Here is a 15,951-nt window from a genome sequence, read left to right as displayed (position 1 = left end):
TCAATCATGATATGGGTCCTGAGCATCATAGCCTGCTAGAACAAATTACAATCACACGGACTAGCCCACCTTACAAATGCGCGGCGACATCAGTGTAGAGCGGCATCGTACCTGGAGTCGTCGCAAGCGCTTCCTCAATGATTGACAAGGCGAGATCGATCTGCTCCTCCGTAACCGTGATCGGAGGCGCTATCCGGAACACTCCACCAAACGAAGCCATCGTGGCTAGCTGAGCCCACAAGCCCATCTCTGCAATCTTTGTTGACACTGCGGCTCCTACTTCTGGGGCACCGACCTTTGTCTTTCTGTCGCCAACAATCTCCATTCCAGCCATCAGACCGCGACCACGAACGTCCCCAATGCAACCGTAGCGTGACTGCAATTGCCTGAGTCCTGCTTGGAGCTTGACACCGAGCCTCTTGGAACGAGCGCAGAGCTCGTCTCTCATGACGATCTCGAGAACCTTGTCGCCCACAGCAGCTGGAAGGGGATCGTTGATATGGGTAGTGTAGAACAAGAAACCGTTGTCTTTGGCATGCTGGGCGATGGGGTTCGAAGTTAAGACAGCACTGAGCGGTATGCCATTTCCAAGCGTCTTGCTGAGTGTCACGATATCCGGTACTACGCTTTCGTCCTCGGGGTGGTGTGTGAATGCGAACATATCGCCAGCTCTGCCAAGTGCTGTCTGTGCTTCATCAACAATGAGAAGCATGCCTCGAGCGGTACAGTGGTCCTTCAAGGCCTTCAGATATCCAGGGGGAAGCTCCAGCATACCGCCACTCGATAGGATCGGCTCAACGATAGCCGCTGCGAGTGAGCCGCAGGACTGTTTGTCTACAAGATCGAAACCGTAGTCCAACTCAGTCTTCCAATCATGCGTACCATCAGCGTGTCTGAAGATCGATCGATAGGAGTTTGGGGTCGGCAGTGCTAGGTTCTAATGTAGGTTTACAAGGTCAGTGCACGTCTCACATGCAGTTAAGGCAGATACGCTTACCCCAATCATGTTTGGACCGTAACCTGAACGTCCAGCGTGATACTGCGCACCGAGCGATCCGCCTGTCATGCCGTGCCATGAGGCAGCCAGACCAACAATCTCCCATTTGCCAGTGTAGAATTTGGCCAGCCGGATCGCGGCTTCGTTCGCTTCGCCGCCCGTACTGAGAAAGAAAGCTTTGTCGAGCCCAGCCGGCGCAACGCCAGTTAACCGTTTCGCAAGATTGATGACTGGGGGACTGATCATCCCACTGAAAAGATGATCGAGATGTTGCGCATGATCCGCGATCACTTTCACGACCTCAGGATGGCCATGCCCGATCAGAGTGCTCATCTGTCCAGAGGTAAACTAAATAAAACAATTAGCATTGTATACTTGGTACATTCCCGAGCTTGAAGCCACTAACGTCCATCATTCGGTGACCCGATGCTGTCTGCACGTTGATGCCATCGGTAGAGGTGATTATCTCAGGATGGAATGCGGTCCCGTATGTGAGCAGATTGTCGTCCGCATCGCGCTGCAATCGCGTAATGTCGGCGTCTGCGTATGGAAGAGGCATGATAGTATCTATCTCGCTGCAGCTGTACTAGTCGATGGGAAAGATGATGTTTGGCGTTGCTTGTGTTCCCCATATTGTTGAATAGTTGGGGACTGGTTATATAGACAGTCTTGTATGCAGTCCCAGGCGCCATCCCACGGAACGATACGCACGAAGACGCATTGCTGTGTTTTCCGACGGAGACGCTGGAAGCATCAGAGCAGATACACGTGACCGTATCCCGTCGGAAAGAAGGTGCAGCCATGGAGGTGGCAGGGGATGATAGCGATAAGCATTGAGCTAACTACGGCTGGCGCTTGAGCCACGATGACGACGCGAAACCCGAGAACGCGACCGCGACCGCGCAACTTCGGGAAAACTGCAATGTGCACTTCTACAGCTCAACAGCCGCGCACGCTGCATCAATACACCGAACCCCAAACTCCATGATCTTCATACCACTCACATTCTCAGCCCGAGCTATAGTTACTCTCGACCCACCCACCATCAATGGACCATGACGCTTTTGTAACGTGCGCGGCCTCATCGCCCAGCAGGAAAGCAACCGATCCGGCTATCTCCCATGTTTCTGGAAGCTCACGGTTCAAGATACATGGAATGTTGTCTTTATTCAGATGGAATTCACCAGCAGCTGAGTTGAAAGGCCTAAGTATCGGAAGTCAGCGAATGCGTCACGACCAATCTGTACAGAACAGAACCTACTTCGTCATCATTTCTGTGTTGAAGCATCCGCTGCCTACAGTTAGCTCAGGTCGTCTTCAGACATCCAAGTCACTTACGGGCACAGCGCGTTGACCCTGATTCGCCTCGACGCCCCTTCAAAAGCTGCAACTTTCGTGAGACCAATGAGCGCGTGCTTGGCGGCGACGTATGCTTCAGGGTGGAGATGCAAAGTCAGCGTGTGTTTCGTATGCATTTGGAAAACCTCGGTATTTACCCGATGTGCCAGGCGTTCCGTAGTGGCTCGCGATGCTTCCAACATTGACGATTGAGCCACCGTCCTTGATGACCTTCATTTCTTCTTTCAAGCAATGGAAAGTACCAACAACGTTTACGTTGAGCAGCCTAGCGAAGTATTCTGGGTCGAGGTCGGTTATAGGGAAGATCTCGCGTTGCTCCACCGCTAGACGACTCGATCAGAAACACATACAGTATCCAGAAGGCTAATTGAGCTCACCAGCGACGTTTGCGGCTCCATCAAGCTTTCCGAATTTAGCTACAGTCTCCTCGATCCAAGACCGAACACTGTCTAAGTTGGCGATATCTACGACGCACGTCCAGTACCGGTCCTTGGCGTCTGGAAGCTCAGCGTCAATCTCTTTGGTGGCTTTGGACAGATTGTCAACCGACGTTGCCTACAGTTTAGTGTACAAAGTCAGCACACGTCTCGTATGTATCTGTTACATGAACATTACTCACACACATAGAGACTGTGGCACCTCGTATCAGCAAGTACTTGCTAACAGCAAGGCCCAGTCCACGGCTGGCGCCAGTGACAGCGATAACCCTACCCAAGAAAGGGAGGGTATTGACAGCATATGGGAGAGTCTTAGCGGTGCCGTTCATATCGATAAGCCAGGATATGAGAGATATCAGGTAACATCAGTGCGACAGCGATGTGCCGCTCATATATCTCACGGTTCAACAGCCATATGCAAACCCTCGTTCATGGCTGCGAGCCACGAGTCACCAGCACAACCACGCCGCATGTTCATATGCCGAACTCCTGACTAGGTTCCCACATGGGATACTACGACCCGTTTAGAGTCTCAGCACTAGAGATCCTTCAGTGGGGCGCGGAGTTGTGTGCCGCTCGTGGCTGCTCATTTGGGATGTCCCCGGAACTAGCGCGATCCATCTGGCATTGCCGCCGGGCGCCAGCTCCACAGACAATCAATCGCACGATCATATCGTCTAAACAAATGCTCCTCAAGATTCATTCGTTTGGTACTCGTCTGCTCCTCTCACATACAATTCATGCAATTGTCGACGGTAGAACAATGTGCAGTCAAATTCCTTTCATCCATACCCGAGGGCAGATGATGTCGCAGACATTGTTGATAGAACGAGCGATGCCGGATATGAGATAAGATGATCTCACCAGCTTCATGGATGCGAGTTCGCCCTGCAGATACCTACCGGAAACGAACCATGCGAAATGCGGTTACCAGTACCTAGATTTGTTGACAGTGGTAACCAGTCCAGCGGTGCCATGCGATAATCAGGCGCAGGTAGGATTTGTGATTGGCTTGATCAGTTCGGAGGTTATAAGCATGCGCCTCTCGCCTCGACTGTCACCCTGCGTATCTCAACCTGCGCTCGCTTTCTAGTTTGGCGAGGATGAGTGCGACGTCAGTCTACATGGCGGTACCACCGCCTGGCCAAATCAGACATACAGTCAACCCTCCGAGCCTTCATAGAGAACTCGCCGCCGTTGGAGTCTCGACAACGATGATTGCTCTGGTAGCCGTGATCCTACAGCTCTTTACACGAGCGTATGTCACCAAACTGGGTGTCCGTCTCAACGATTGTGGGTCTCCCCAATGGTCTACGAATCTTGAAAAAAAGTGATTGTGCTAACTCTCGGTGTTCAGATATAGTAGCGTGTGCAATGGTTTGCAGCCTTGCGCTGCTGGGGTGCAATTTTCCGCGTATGTCCAATCGCCGTCACTCTCCTTTGCAAGGCTAATTGTAACGCAGACATGAAGTCCGGCTTAGGCTACCATATGTGGGAAGTCAAAACAGACGAGTACATGGTTCCTTTCCAAAAGGCAGGTATACTCGTTGCAACATTCCGGCTGCGACACTAACGAAACGCGCAGTGGACATTGGTCGGCACGACCCTATACGCTACCAGCATCGCATTCTCAAAACTTTCGATACTGCTGTTCTATCTACGCCTTTCGCCACAAGTATGGTTCCGCACACTGGTTTGGATCCTCGTAGCGGTGGTGGTGATTTACGCCACTGTATACGATCTCGTCAGTATCTTCGGCTGCAGGCCAATAGCTGCGACATGGGATCTCAGACTTGTACCTGGGGCTACATGCCTTGATCAGTTGACCAAGTACATGGCGCTCTCCGTCCTGAACATCATAATAGATGTCTTGACACTGATACTTCCGATACCCATAGTAGTAAGACTACAAATGCCGCGGAGACAAAAGATCACTGTATGCGCTATCTTCGCGACCGGTGGATTGTAAGTCAACCCAGTCATTAGGAAAATTTGTACTGACCGTACGCGTAGCGTCTGTGCCGTCGCGATTCGTCGAACGACACTGTTGAATCCTCTCATGGTCTCTGCCGATTATACGTGGGAGGCGGTTGAACAATTCCAGTGGTGTTTTGCCGAAGTCAATGCCGGCATAGTTTGCGCATGCGCTCCCGCTCTGAGGCCGTTCTTCGCGCGCTACCTCCCTAGCCTCTTGAGTTCCCGCTTCCGCAGCAACAACCGGGATGACGATGGCTGTAAGAGCAACGAATTAGCACCACCGGATTCACATAGCCGATACCACGTCAAGGAGGCATTTGAAATGCGACTGCGAGATGATGTATCTATAGAGACAGCAATGACTAAACACAGTGGTGTTGATGATGAGGCACGGCTCTGGCAAGATGCTACAAATCCAGGCGGGAGAACTGTCACTACCTGTTCTGTTGTACACGCTCGTTGATAGAATGTTTGGTTCACAGCCATCTTCATACTTGGTAGCGGCTGGGCTACAAGGCCTAAAATGAAGTGTAAACTGCCAAGCAGGCATGGAAGGTGATCATTCGCTTGGTACCTCCATATCTACTTGATGAGGTTTCCTCTTTCGTCGTCATCAGTCTCCTCTTCACTGTCTGTTTCGTATTCGCTCTCCTCCTCCTCCGTCTCTTCCTCTTCTTCCGTTTCCTCTTCACTGCTGCTCTCCTCTTCTTCCTCGGCCAGCCAATCGTCCAGCGTCTTTTCTTTCTGTGGTACTTTACTTGCACCACCCATACTAGAATCTCCACCCATACCGTTCAGACTTCGTGGGCTCAACATGCTGTCTGGCGTCATCCTGCTACTACCACCTGCTGCAGCGTCTAATCTTTCCGCCGCTGACATGTTCTTCGCGGTCTCGTATGCCGATACGTATGTCGAAGAAGAGTTTGAGACGACCTCATCGCGTAGAGCTGGATCCGGTTCATCACCTTCTTTGACCCAACGGGGCAGGTCTTCGTAGCCTCGTAAACCACCTACACCGCCTTCGTCGCCGATGACGAGACTGGCGCTGCCGAGCACGTAGCCCTTTCTTGTTTCACTCGGGCTGGGTATATGTGGCACTGGTTTCGGTGCAAGAAGTAAGAGCGACGCGAGTTGTGTCGATGTTGGTGTCGCCAGAAGCGCTTTGTAGACGCGAGCGCGGTCGCGGAGATCGTACGAGGTGTCGTACCTCACGAGCAGGAGCACGTAGTTGTATAGGGCTTCAATAATGTGTGGCTTCTCCTCTTCAGGCTCCGCATTCTGTGGGGTGGACTCAAGATGCTCGTCCCTAAAGCCGCCTTGGTCTTCCTGGAAATCATCCATGATCGACGGACACGGTTTGGGCTCTTCGACTTTCGGCTCTGGAGGCGGGTTTGCAGTTAAATGATGCACATAGACCTTCGCTGCCAATAATACGATTTGGAGCTTTGCTGGTTCGGCCTCGTCCGCGAAGCCTTTGACAAGGATGCGTAAAACATCAGCGGCGATGTTGTTTTCTGGGTCGATCCCTGCAAACTCTCCGACCAGCCATATGATGCTTGCTCGTGCCTGGGGGCTCGTTGCTGCATCGAGATGTTTCGCTAACCGGACCACAGTTGTTCGGTGAGCGTTCGGGTTTCGTTGGATCAGATGTCGGATGACTTCCAGCGATTCGGCTACCAGATGAGTATCGGCGGATCCTATGTGCTTTAGCAACAGCTTCAGACATCTTGCGGAGGTCTGTGGGCTTGTTGCAGGGCTCTGCGAGCAGCGGCCGATTGCGCGCACTGACTCTTTGACCAATGCTGGATCCAAGCTTCCAGAGTGGGAGAAATGGCTCAACTCAGCCAATATTAGGCTCTGTGGTCTCAGAGGTGCATGAGGGAATATCAGAGTAAGCAGTTCCAGTTTGAGCTGCCAGATATGTGGCGCGTCGGTTGATCGCACCAAGAAATGTGTGTAGTACTTGACGAATGGCTCCGGGTGCGTCAGGCAGACTTGCACGATATTGTACAGTGCGATGTGCTGAATGTCTCCCGCAGATCTCAAGAGGGATATCAGCGGGCCAATGGCCTGAGTCAGGTACTCTGGGGTACCGAGATACAAGTAGGTCCTTGCCACCGCTATCACTACAGCCGCGTTCCGAGACTGCAAAAGTGACTGACAGCCTTTCAGCAGCAGTTCGAGGTCCGGATCCAGCACAGCAATCTCTTCCATGTCCTGTTCTTGTTCCTTTTCCTCTTCTTCTGAATCGCTTTCTGAATCGTAGAAGCCTTTCGTCGACTGCGTAGGCTTGCTATTTGTCGTGACCCCAGCTGCCTTCTTGACCTTCCTCGTCCGGCGCGGGAAGCACTTCCTTGCATATATCATCATGAGCCGCAGTGTAGCCAGCTGACCCCACTCGTCCATATCGACTAGTTTTCGTACCAATGAGCGGTAGTGCGGATGTATAAGATCCAGACGCTCCGGACATAGCTCCAAGAAAGATGATACAGCTGCTCCCGTCACGAAGTACTGCTTGTCGCCCAGTAGTGTCGAAAGGTATTCAAGTAGCTGCGGCTCGGTGTTTGGATCCAGCCTGTAGCACTTTGGTATTGCCAGAGCTGCTGCCCTCCTGACATATGCTGACATGTCTCCAGAACCGCGCTTTATGCCCAAGCTCACAATCTGGCTAATGACAGGCACCCTTATGCTCGACATGACGCGTAGGGCGAGGGCGCGAAGCTGAGGATTCGTGTCTGTGAGCGACTTTTGTATCGTGTTGATGGAGAGGAGCGCGGTATCTGGTTCGTGTTCGGCATGTTGGAGGAGGTAGATGTAGACGAGCTTCTTGACCTGGAGCGAGGGCGATGCGACGTTCTTGATCACGTGGGAGAAGAAGGGCAGCGTTTGCGAAGGCGGCTGTCGGTAGGACATCTAGATGCGCTGTAGTCAGTTACTACACGTCCCACAGCGTCCAATGAGCTGGTCTCGAGACCGTGGCGGGGCTTCCTACAGTGACGACTCTTCGCAGTCCTTCGAGCACATCGCGCTCCGATCTGCTGTCAAGGAGTTTCTTGAGCTGGCCCGAGGGCAGTTCTTTTGTTGGCGCTCGGCGGACATTGCTGGCATCGCGGGCGGCTTCGAGAGTGAGGTCGCGAGCTGCAGAGAGAGACCAGTGAGCGAAGTTCGAGGGATGCATGACGGCGGCACCAAGCAATTACATGATCAAAAGGCCTGCGGCCCAAATCGGGGAGCAGAAACGGGCAGCATATCTGTATGAAAAATGTGAAAGGCGCCATACCTGTCTCCAGCAAGCTTGATATGCGACTGATGGACTCCATGACCGCGACGTGCGCCTGGGACAGCGCTTCGGTCCGGAGCGTGCGCGCTTCGTCTCTGCGCACAAACGGAAGGCCGACTATGCAGAGTCAGGCAAGGCAGGGAGCAGGTTCTGGGCCTGGTGATCGTGATTGAAAGTCGCGGCGTGCATGCCCTGGGTGTTCTGATGGATGGCCAACCGACGTAGTGGGGTGGCCCGGGGCGCGGGTATTGCCGCCGATTGGCACCTCCACGCCTGTCACGTCCAGCCCAAGCTGTGCTCCCCGAATGAGTATACCGATGACAGCCTGCACCGACACATGACAGCCGACAAACTTTCCACAAGCAGCCTTTCTGTCATGTCGCCAACGCCCGCGCCAACAGTGCTCTACCCGCTAACCCTCCCGGCCTTGCTTCGCTACCTTCTCACCACGCAGTCAGAGACATGTCCAACACTACTCATCATTTGCTCAAGTCGGGATAGCTTCCTCCAACATCTTGCAACATCACTGCACAATCGCGGCGAACATGACGCGGATGGTCTGGAGCACTTGGTTGCGCCAACCCTTCAAAACTTACTCACGACACGGCATGTCAAACTTACATTCTGCGCGTCTGTGCAGGCCTTGTTAGCCTACTTGACCGCATATGGTCGGGCTGGAACCAGTGTCGCTGCCGGTGCCGAGGAAGAGGAAAGAGTCGTCTTGGTGAATCCAATCGCTTTGCATGCCTCAACATCTTCTTTCTCAGCCCAAGGCCTGTCCAGATGCTTCTCGGCGGCGGCAGAAGTCGCGCTTAAGCCAGGTGTAACGCTCCATATCGCTGAGTGCGAGGGTAGGCGCGAGCGTCAGGAGGAGCCCGATAGTGACGACACAGACATGGAGAATGATGCCCAAGAGCCCTCCGCGGAAGCACGCATAACAGATCCATGGGAACAGGACATCTCCATCCTGAGCATCTCGGCTCGGAAAATCGGATCGGGAAGCGGCGACCGAGCGTGGGCAGGTCGTACGGTCAAGGCGAAGACGATAGCTGCCAGGTGGTTTCGCTTCTACAATATCGAGGAGCAACAAACATACGCAGACCAAGGATAAAAGACAACACATTGCAGTGACCAATTGTGAAACGTTTCTGCTGTTCAATTCGCCTTTGCGCCATCCAGCCGGACTTGTTGGGTCCATCTAGATGGTCGGCCGTCGCTTCGTTACTTCGTGGGAGCTTAAGCTGCCCTGGATATCCATCGCTTCCAATCGAAGGAAAATGACACCTTCCGCGACATCGCTGCATGAATGACCCCCTCAGCCAAACGCATGCGCACGCAAACTACCAATCCTTCTTGATGTCGAATGACCACTTGAACTGGAGATGGGTGTGGTTGTCATCGTCGACGAATTTGGAGACGGCGGTGTAGTGGCCACGGCCGAGCATACCGGAGGGGGCAGTTTCAGGTTCGACTAGAAGAGGCATTAGTGGGTTGTGGGAGATAACATGGGCGTGTACATACACTTCTTCTCGTAGTATGGCTTCTCCTCAGTGCTGGGACCGTATGAGCCCTGTCATGGCTGTTAGTGCTTGCTCATATGTTCCTCTATGGCAGATATGCTCACCATCATCTCCTGGAGCTTCTCGCTGACACCCATGCGTGAGACCTTCTGGAGGTACTTCAGACCAGACAGGATATCGTGTTGCACCTTGAACTGTGCCTTCATGCGGAACCGGGCACCTTCCTTGATGGAGAAGGGCTTTTTCTCAAGAGCCTCGACGGCACCGGGTGCGCGCAGGTCAATGACGATATCATCGCGGCCTTCGACTTCGAGAGCGAGAGAGAGGATAATGCATCGGCGGGGATCGTTGGGGTCGGAGATGTCCTTGCCTTGTCCAAGACCAAGGGACGCTTTCCACTTCTGGAGCGACTCGTCGTTCTGGTCTGTCGCCGCGCGTGTTAGCCATGTGTGCAGGCAACTAGCTCCCCGGACAAGTTGTGGAACCTACCCAGCTGCTGGTACTCGTCAATCGTCTTCTTCTCGCCAACCTTGAAGCCCTCGGTCTGCTCGGCGTGGAGGTCGTCTGCGTGGTCGGCCATGGCTGGTATCGGTGCGTACTGTGGAGGTGAGGGTGGGTGTTTAGGGCAAGGCAACAAAAGAAATGTTGTGGAGAAGTCAAAGGGTCAATTGTAGGAATGAGGGGCGCGGCCTCGTGTTGAGCCTCGCGGTTAGCGGGGCACATTCACCGCTCCAGCACGTCGGAGTGTCTGATTGGCTGCGTTCCTGGTGCTTGCGGGACCCTTCAGATATGCCGCAGCTGTCCAGACTCTTGCTGCAACACGACCATGTCCGCCATGGTCCTGTCCTCAGGCAGAGAAGATTCTTGACGTGTGAACTGTCTCATGGTCGAGCATGGACCAGACCCCTCTTGTTCTTTTTGGAACAGGCCACCGGTATCTGCAGGGTCGCGTCGCGAGCTTCTACCAGACTGACGACTTGTCGGTAAGCTCTCGAGCTTAAGCTTGAGCTTCGTGACGTGGTTAGCGCTATCGGTAGTAGCGTATGCAACCCGTCCCGGAGATATAATGCTAAAGGGATGGTACCAGGTGATGCCCAGGCAAGAACCGATGTGGAACAAAAATCGTCTTTGTAGCTGGTTTGCGATTTGAGCATACCGTCACTTTGGGCGCCTCAATTAAGTTGTGAAGATGTATTGCCGCGCGCGACCAATGATCACGAATCCAATGGGCCATCCTAGCCACCGACATTCTCTCTAGACTGCATCAGTCGAGGCTGCATTGACCGAGTGGGAGCATTGCTCGCCGTGTTTGGGGGTGGAAGGGTGATGCCCAGGTGCTGTCCACAGCAACGCGTCACGAGAGAAGAGCGGAAACGCGTGACTTTGAGCGCTTTCCCCATTGAGCCCGTGGAAAGACAGGCGACGCTTCTTCGGGCCTGCTATGCCATGACAATATCGGCACGGCCAATCGGTAAGCACTACCAGCATTGCAAATACACTAGAAAGGGTTGCCGCGAAACTTTTGCGTTCGCGCAGCTGTCCGGGGTGGCTGGGGGTCTTCGTTCTGGGAGCGCTAGTGCACAGGGATAGCACCCATCGCTCCTTCCTGTCCGCCTCCGTCGCATCGCACCACCTTTCATCACGTCGATCGCGCGCTTTCACCACGCCCTCGCCCACGTCGCCATCCCGTCTCGATTCGACACTCAGCTGTCTTCACTCGTCGCGCGACTCGGTCCGGCAGTACATTGTTACTGACGATTGCGCGCGTCATACGTGGACGGAACCGTCAAATCTTCACGCAACCACCTTTGCGCTGCGCGCTCCATTTATCGCCAACACGCGTTATATCACTACGCGCACATCAGGCCAAACTTCAAGACCTACCGGCAACACCTCCAAAATGGTCTCCCACCGCAACCTGCCCGAGAGGAAGAATCCTCTTCTCGAGCCCACCGAATCCACAGCCAGTACGTACACGTTGCGCATCGCGTCGTTGCGACCAGTCATCTAACCATTGCGCGCAGTTGAGATTCTCATCGAGAGGCGCCGACTAGGACAGACAAACCTCGGCGTAAAGCCCGGCGTCAGCGGTCTTACCAATGCGACCAAGCCGGAGAACATGGGCACGTTTGATTACGCGCATCTGAGGGTTCCGCTGCCAAAGGACTTGACAGGATCCGGCATCTTCACATTGAACAAGACCTCGGCTTTCCCCGAATCTTACTTTCTGATGGTACGCGTTATGAAAAAAGAAGCCGCAAGATTTCGCTCAGGATGCGACTAACACGACAAACAGCGACGCAGCAGCGATGGCTACATTAGTGCGACAGGCATGTTCAAGGCTGCATTCCCTTGGGCTTCGGTCGTAGAGGAGGACATGGAGCGCAAGTACCAAAAGACATTCCCTTCTGCAGGCGCCGAAGAGGTTGCTGGAAGCGTATGGATTGCGCCTGAAGAGGGTGAGTAACTTACCTTCACCTGTTCTCGAAAACTCGCGCTAAACAAAGGTCCCTCTAGCTCTCGCGTTGTCCGATGAATATTCTATGCGCCATTGGATTGAGGCACTTCTAGACCCCGCGCCGATCGAAAAGGGCAACAAGGACAAATCAAACACGCATATCCAAATGCCCCCAAAGTTTGACGTCGCAAACGCCACACCCGTAACTCTCCCCGCACCCGGTCTTCGCACAACTCGCGCCCGCTCGGCTCGATCTGTATCACCTAGCCGAGGCGCAACCCCCAGCAGCCGAAAGTTTGCGACTCCACGAAAGTCGCGAGCTACAAGAAGCGCGATGAAGCCTGACCTTACCAAGGCCGATGAGGCTGTCACCCCGTCAAGCGCTCTGCAAGCAATCATTGCGAACGGTACCACACCTTCTGAGTCAGTCGCATCATCCGTCGATGGCGATGTGAAGGAGAAGGAGGCAGTGTCTGAGCCCAAGACCGAGCCAGACGTCAAGGAGGGCACAGTTCATATTGAAGTCGAGCAGACCGTGGAGACAAATGGCGACACTGAGAAGACCAGCACCAACGTCACCGTCGATGTCCCTCACAGCCATGCTGCGCTTCCCGAGCCAGAAGATCCTACCGCCATGATCGAGGAGGCCAAGCGCATGGTCGCAGAAGCACAACGGCTAGAAGGCGACTCGTCAGCCAATGTCACCAAGTCGACAAAGCGTGGCATTGAGGACGTTTTGGAGGCGGAAGATCTCGCTGCCGAGCGTATGAGCAAACTTGCAAAGGTTGCTTACACCACCGAGCAGAAGTTGACCAAGGAGAAGGTCACACGGAGAGCACTTGTTGGTATGGGTGTCATGGCAATCATAGGGTATGTCTCCACTTCACACATTCAAATCTGAGCACAGCTAACGATACAAAGCACCGCCTTCCAATACCTTGCATAGGCTCAGCACCATTTTCCTTGAACCATACGGTCTCGCGCATGTTTTGGGTATTTGGAGGCTCGCCCCCCGCGCTTGAGTTCCAACGTGCTTTACTTCATTTCGATTTGTTCGCAGATACCACCACCACCCAAATTTTCTCTCATCTTTTTTCACAGGCGTACGGGAGGAGGCTTGTACGCTATTGCACGAAAGGACAAACGGTGGCTGGCTCCCTTTTGGAAAGAAAAAGGAACTTTTCAGGGACTTGTTCTCAGAGGTGGGAGCGGCAACACATTCGTTCTTGTGTGAATGCGGAAACTGGGTTGTCCGGGTGGTCAACAGTAGAGTATTTTAATCTGATATCCCCCCCTATTTTCACTGTTGCCAATGTAAATATATCTGTGTGTCTATGAAGCTAGTCCTCACTTTGTTCCACTCGCATTAGCTAGTTCCCCCACTTTCTTGACCGCCTCTTCAAAGTCGTCGAATGCGTGGATGGGCAATTTAGCTTCTTCCAGTACCTTTTGCCCTTTCTCCTCGTTTGTTCCTCTTAGTCTGACAACCACCGGTTTCTCAACCCCAATCTCCTTAAATGCCATGATGATACCCTCGGCAATCATATCGCACAACGTCAGCCCTCCAAAGATATTTACAAACACAACAGAGACCCGGGGGTCGGACAGAATGAGCTTGAAGGACGTCTTGATCGTTGCAGACGTCGCCTTTCCACCCGTGTCCAAGAAATTAGCAGCGGAAGTCGAATAAGGTGGCTGTGAAAGCCGCAGAGACAGCGTATCAATAGTATTTAGTGCCAGTCCAGCGCCATTCACCAAAGTACCAATCAAGTTCCGCGGTCCCTTTTCTGCCGTAGAAGACGGCGGCGTCTGTGTTTCCGCCTGACTAGTTCCCGGCGGAAATTCAGGAGACCCCAACGGTATGTACACGATACCAGCTTCTTCAGCCTCTCGATCTGTTGCTGAAACAGACTCTTGGTCACGGAGAGCATGGAGATCGGCTTGTCTCTTGCCTGACTTGAACGCCGCGTCGTCGAAGAATAGGTATGGCTCGTAGATGAGTATTTCATCACTTTCGACAGATAGAGCGACTTTGACGTGGGCGTCGATTGCTTCTTTCTCTTTGTACAATTTCCATAAATTGTTGATCAGTTCGACAGTTTGGGCTTTGGCCATTGGTGGGGCGGCGTCGAGTTGCATGTGTGCGATTGCGGCTTGGATGACTTCTTTACTGGGACCTGAACGGTAGTCGAAAGGAAAACGGCGGACGCGTTGGTTCAGTTTGGCAGGGTTTGCGGTGGGTGATGCTATGATTGAGGGACTGCGTGCTGAGCGGTGTGGAGATATGCCTAAATAATGTGTTGAAGGTGAGCCCTCTGGCGGTGTTGTCAGGTCGATTTTGTATGTCGCGAGAAGGTTCGTAGACTGATTCTTGGTAAGGTGGAGAGCCCGTCTTTGCTGAAATGAGATTGACGGTGTAGTGGAAATGACAGGCCGCCGTGTGAAGCTTGAAGTGTGGTACGAACGACGCTGTTGAGCTGCTGATTGCTCCTGGTCGATGTCAGTGTCCAGTTCTTATGTCTCCCGTTACTTTCAACATACAATTTTCCTCACATTGCGACCAGACTTGGCAAGAATGTCTTTCATCACACCGCCAAATTTGGCAGGGTGATCTACCATAGTCACACCGGCATCCTCCAGCGCTTTGTACTTTGAAGCTGCAGTACCCTCTCCTAGACCAACCCAAGCTCCCGCATGACCCATGACTTTGCCAGGCGGTGCTTCAAAGCCTCCGATGACAGCAGCGATAGGTTTCGGGTTCTTAACGCGCTTTCTGTAATCTTTGATCCAATCTGCTGCCTCCTCTTCCGTTGTACCACCTAATTCACCAACGATGATAATAGCCTCTGTGTCTTTATCACCCTCGAAAACTTTCAACGCGTCAACGAAGTTGGTCCCAGCCACCACGTCACCCCCTACTGCGATACAAAGACTCTGCCCAACACCAGCTCTTGTCAGAGATCCGACGGTTTCGTATGAGAGAGTCCCAGATTTCGCCACAATGCCGATGTGTCCGGGAGAGAATGTGGGAAGTGGTTGAAATCCAATCCTGCATCTTCCAATCGCCGAGATTATTCCTGGAGCGTTGGCACCTACGAGCCGCGACTTGGACTGCGACTGTAGCATGGAATGTATCCTCATCATATCATGTAACGGAATATGCTCCGCGACTGCAACGATGAGCGGCACCTCGGCTTCAATCGCCTCTTCAATTGCAGCAGTCGCTTGGTGTGCTGCCACGTAGATTCCTGTTGCATCAGGTTTCAACTGTTCCATCGCAGCCCTCACAGATGGTAGGACAGGCAACCCAAGATGCTCGCCTGAACCATTCGGCTTTACGCCGCCGACAACGTTCGTGCCCCATGCTATTGACTCTTTTGCATTTGCAGTAGCTTGCTTGCCGGTGAATCCTTGGAATATAACGCGAGTGTGTGATCCGATCTTGAGATTTTGGATGGTGTCATCGTAGTTGCTGTATCGTGAAGAGACCGAGAAAGTAGCACAGGGTATCCGTTGGCCATATTTTCGCGCCGTCCGAACGTTGCGCAACACTCGCGCTTGCCGTGATAGCATACTGGATGGGAAGTGTCGGAGCTGTCAATGGAACGTCATAGACCCCAATACATCAAGAAAAGTACTGCCGGAACGACCGCGAACCAAGTTTCAGTCGCGGAATAGAGAAAGAAACCGGTGACGAAGAACAAATCTACCGTCTTTGCACAATTTGCGTGTCTGGTATGGACAGATGATACTTTGATGAGCTCAGAGGTGACGGGAACAACCGACGTGCATTGCGGCTACATGCAAGTAGCCGACTGGACCCCTCATACGTCCGGACCTCGGAGAACGTCGGAATTCATCTAAAGTTGACGATACGGGCTATAGCTATCTCATATAATAGTTTTTCTTACGATTCCCAACCG

The 15,951-nt window shown here is 53.1% G+C and overlaps 6 protein-coding genes across 6 annotated transcripts; 1 reads left to right on the top strand and 5 right to left on the bottom strand.

The window, feature by feature from the left end:
* Positions 1–70: 70 nt before the first annotated feature.
* J4E90_005471 (uncharacterized protein) lies at positions 71–1,330 on the bottom strand (the record flags this gene model as incomplete). The annotated part of the gene is made up of 2 exons (XM_051435024.1): positions 71–937; positions 998–1,330. The coding sequence occupies 2 exons, from the start codon at positions 1,328–1,330 to the stop codon at positions 71–73; spliced, it is 1,200 nt and encodes a 399-aa protein (XP_051291048.1).
* A 924-nt stretch (positions 1,331–2,254) lies between these two features.
* Positions 2,255–2,981, bottom strand: J4E90_005470 (uncharacterized protein; the record flags this gene model as incomplete). The annotated part of the gene is made up of 4 exons (XM_051435023.1): positions 2,255–2,292; positions 2,494–2,679; positions 2,734–2,911; positions 2,976–2,981. The coding sequence occupies 4 exons, from the start codon at positions 2,979–2,981 to the stop codon at positions 2,255–2,257; spliced, it is 408 nt and encodes a 135-aa protein (XP_051291047.1).
* Positions 2,982–5,352: 2,371 nt separating this feature from the next.
* J4E90_005469 (uncharacterized protein) lies at positions 5,353–7,948 on the bottom strand (the record flags this gene model as incomplete). The annotated part of the gene is made up of 2 exons (XM_051435022.1): positions 5,353–7,683; positions 7,763–7,948. 2 exons carry the CDS (start codon positions 7,946–7,948, stop codon positions 5,353–5,355), a joined length of 2,517 nt encoding a protein of 838 aa, XP_051291046.1.
* Positions 7,949–9,390: 1,442 nt separating this feature from the next.
* On the bottom strand, positions 9,391–10,150 carry J4E90_005468 (uncharacterized protein; the record flags this gene model as incomplete). The annotated part of the gene is made up of 4 exons (XM_051435021.1): positions 9,391–9,521; positions 9,572–9,620; positions 9,675–9,994; positions 10,060–10,150. The coding sequence occupies 4 exons, from the start codon at positions 10,148–10,150 to the stop codon at positions 9,391–9,393; spliced, it is 591 nt and encodes a 196-aa protein (XP_051291045.1).
* Positions 10,151–11,470: 1,320 nt separating this feature from the next.
* Positions 11,471–12,974, top strand: J4E90_005467 (uncharacterized protein; the record flags this gene model as incomplete). Its single annotated transcript, XM_051435020.1, has 5 exons — positions 11,471–11,537; positions 11,595–11,803; positions 11,867–12,029; positions 12,088–12,898; positions 12,950–12,974. The coding sequence occupies 5 exons, from the start codon at positions 11,471–11,473 to the stop codon at positions 12,972–12,974; spliced, it is 1,275 nt and encodes a 424-aa protein (XP_051291044.1).
* A 401-nt stretch (positions 12,975–13,375) lies between these two features.
* Positions 13,376–15,601, bottom strand: J4E90_005466 (uncharacterized protein; the record flags this gene model as incomplete). Its single annotated transcript, XM_051435019.1, has 2 exons — positions 13,376–14,518; positions 14,570–15,601. The coding sequence occupies 2 exons, from the start codon at positions 15,599–15,601 to the stop codon at positions 13,376–13,378; spliced, it is 2,175 nt and encodes a 724-aa protein (XP_051291043.1).
* Between the last annotated feature and the right edge of the window lie 350 nt (positions 15,602–15,951).

This window comes from Alternaria incomplexa (genome assembly GCF_024043165.1).
Source record: "Alternaria incomplexa strain BMP 0042 chromosome Unknown scaffold_7, whole genome shotgun sequence".
In the NCBI taxonomy this organism is placed as follows: domain Eukaryota; kingdom Fungi; phylum Ascomycota; class Dothideomycetes; order Pleosporales; family Pleosporaceae; genus Alternaria; species Alternaria incomplexa.
The sequence above is the reverse complement of the archived record's forward strand: the minus strand, read 5'-3'. Positions and strand labels throughout refer to the sequence as shown.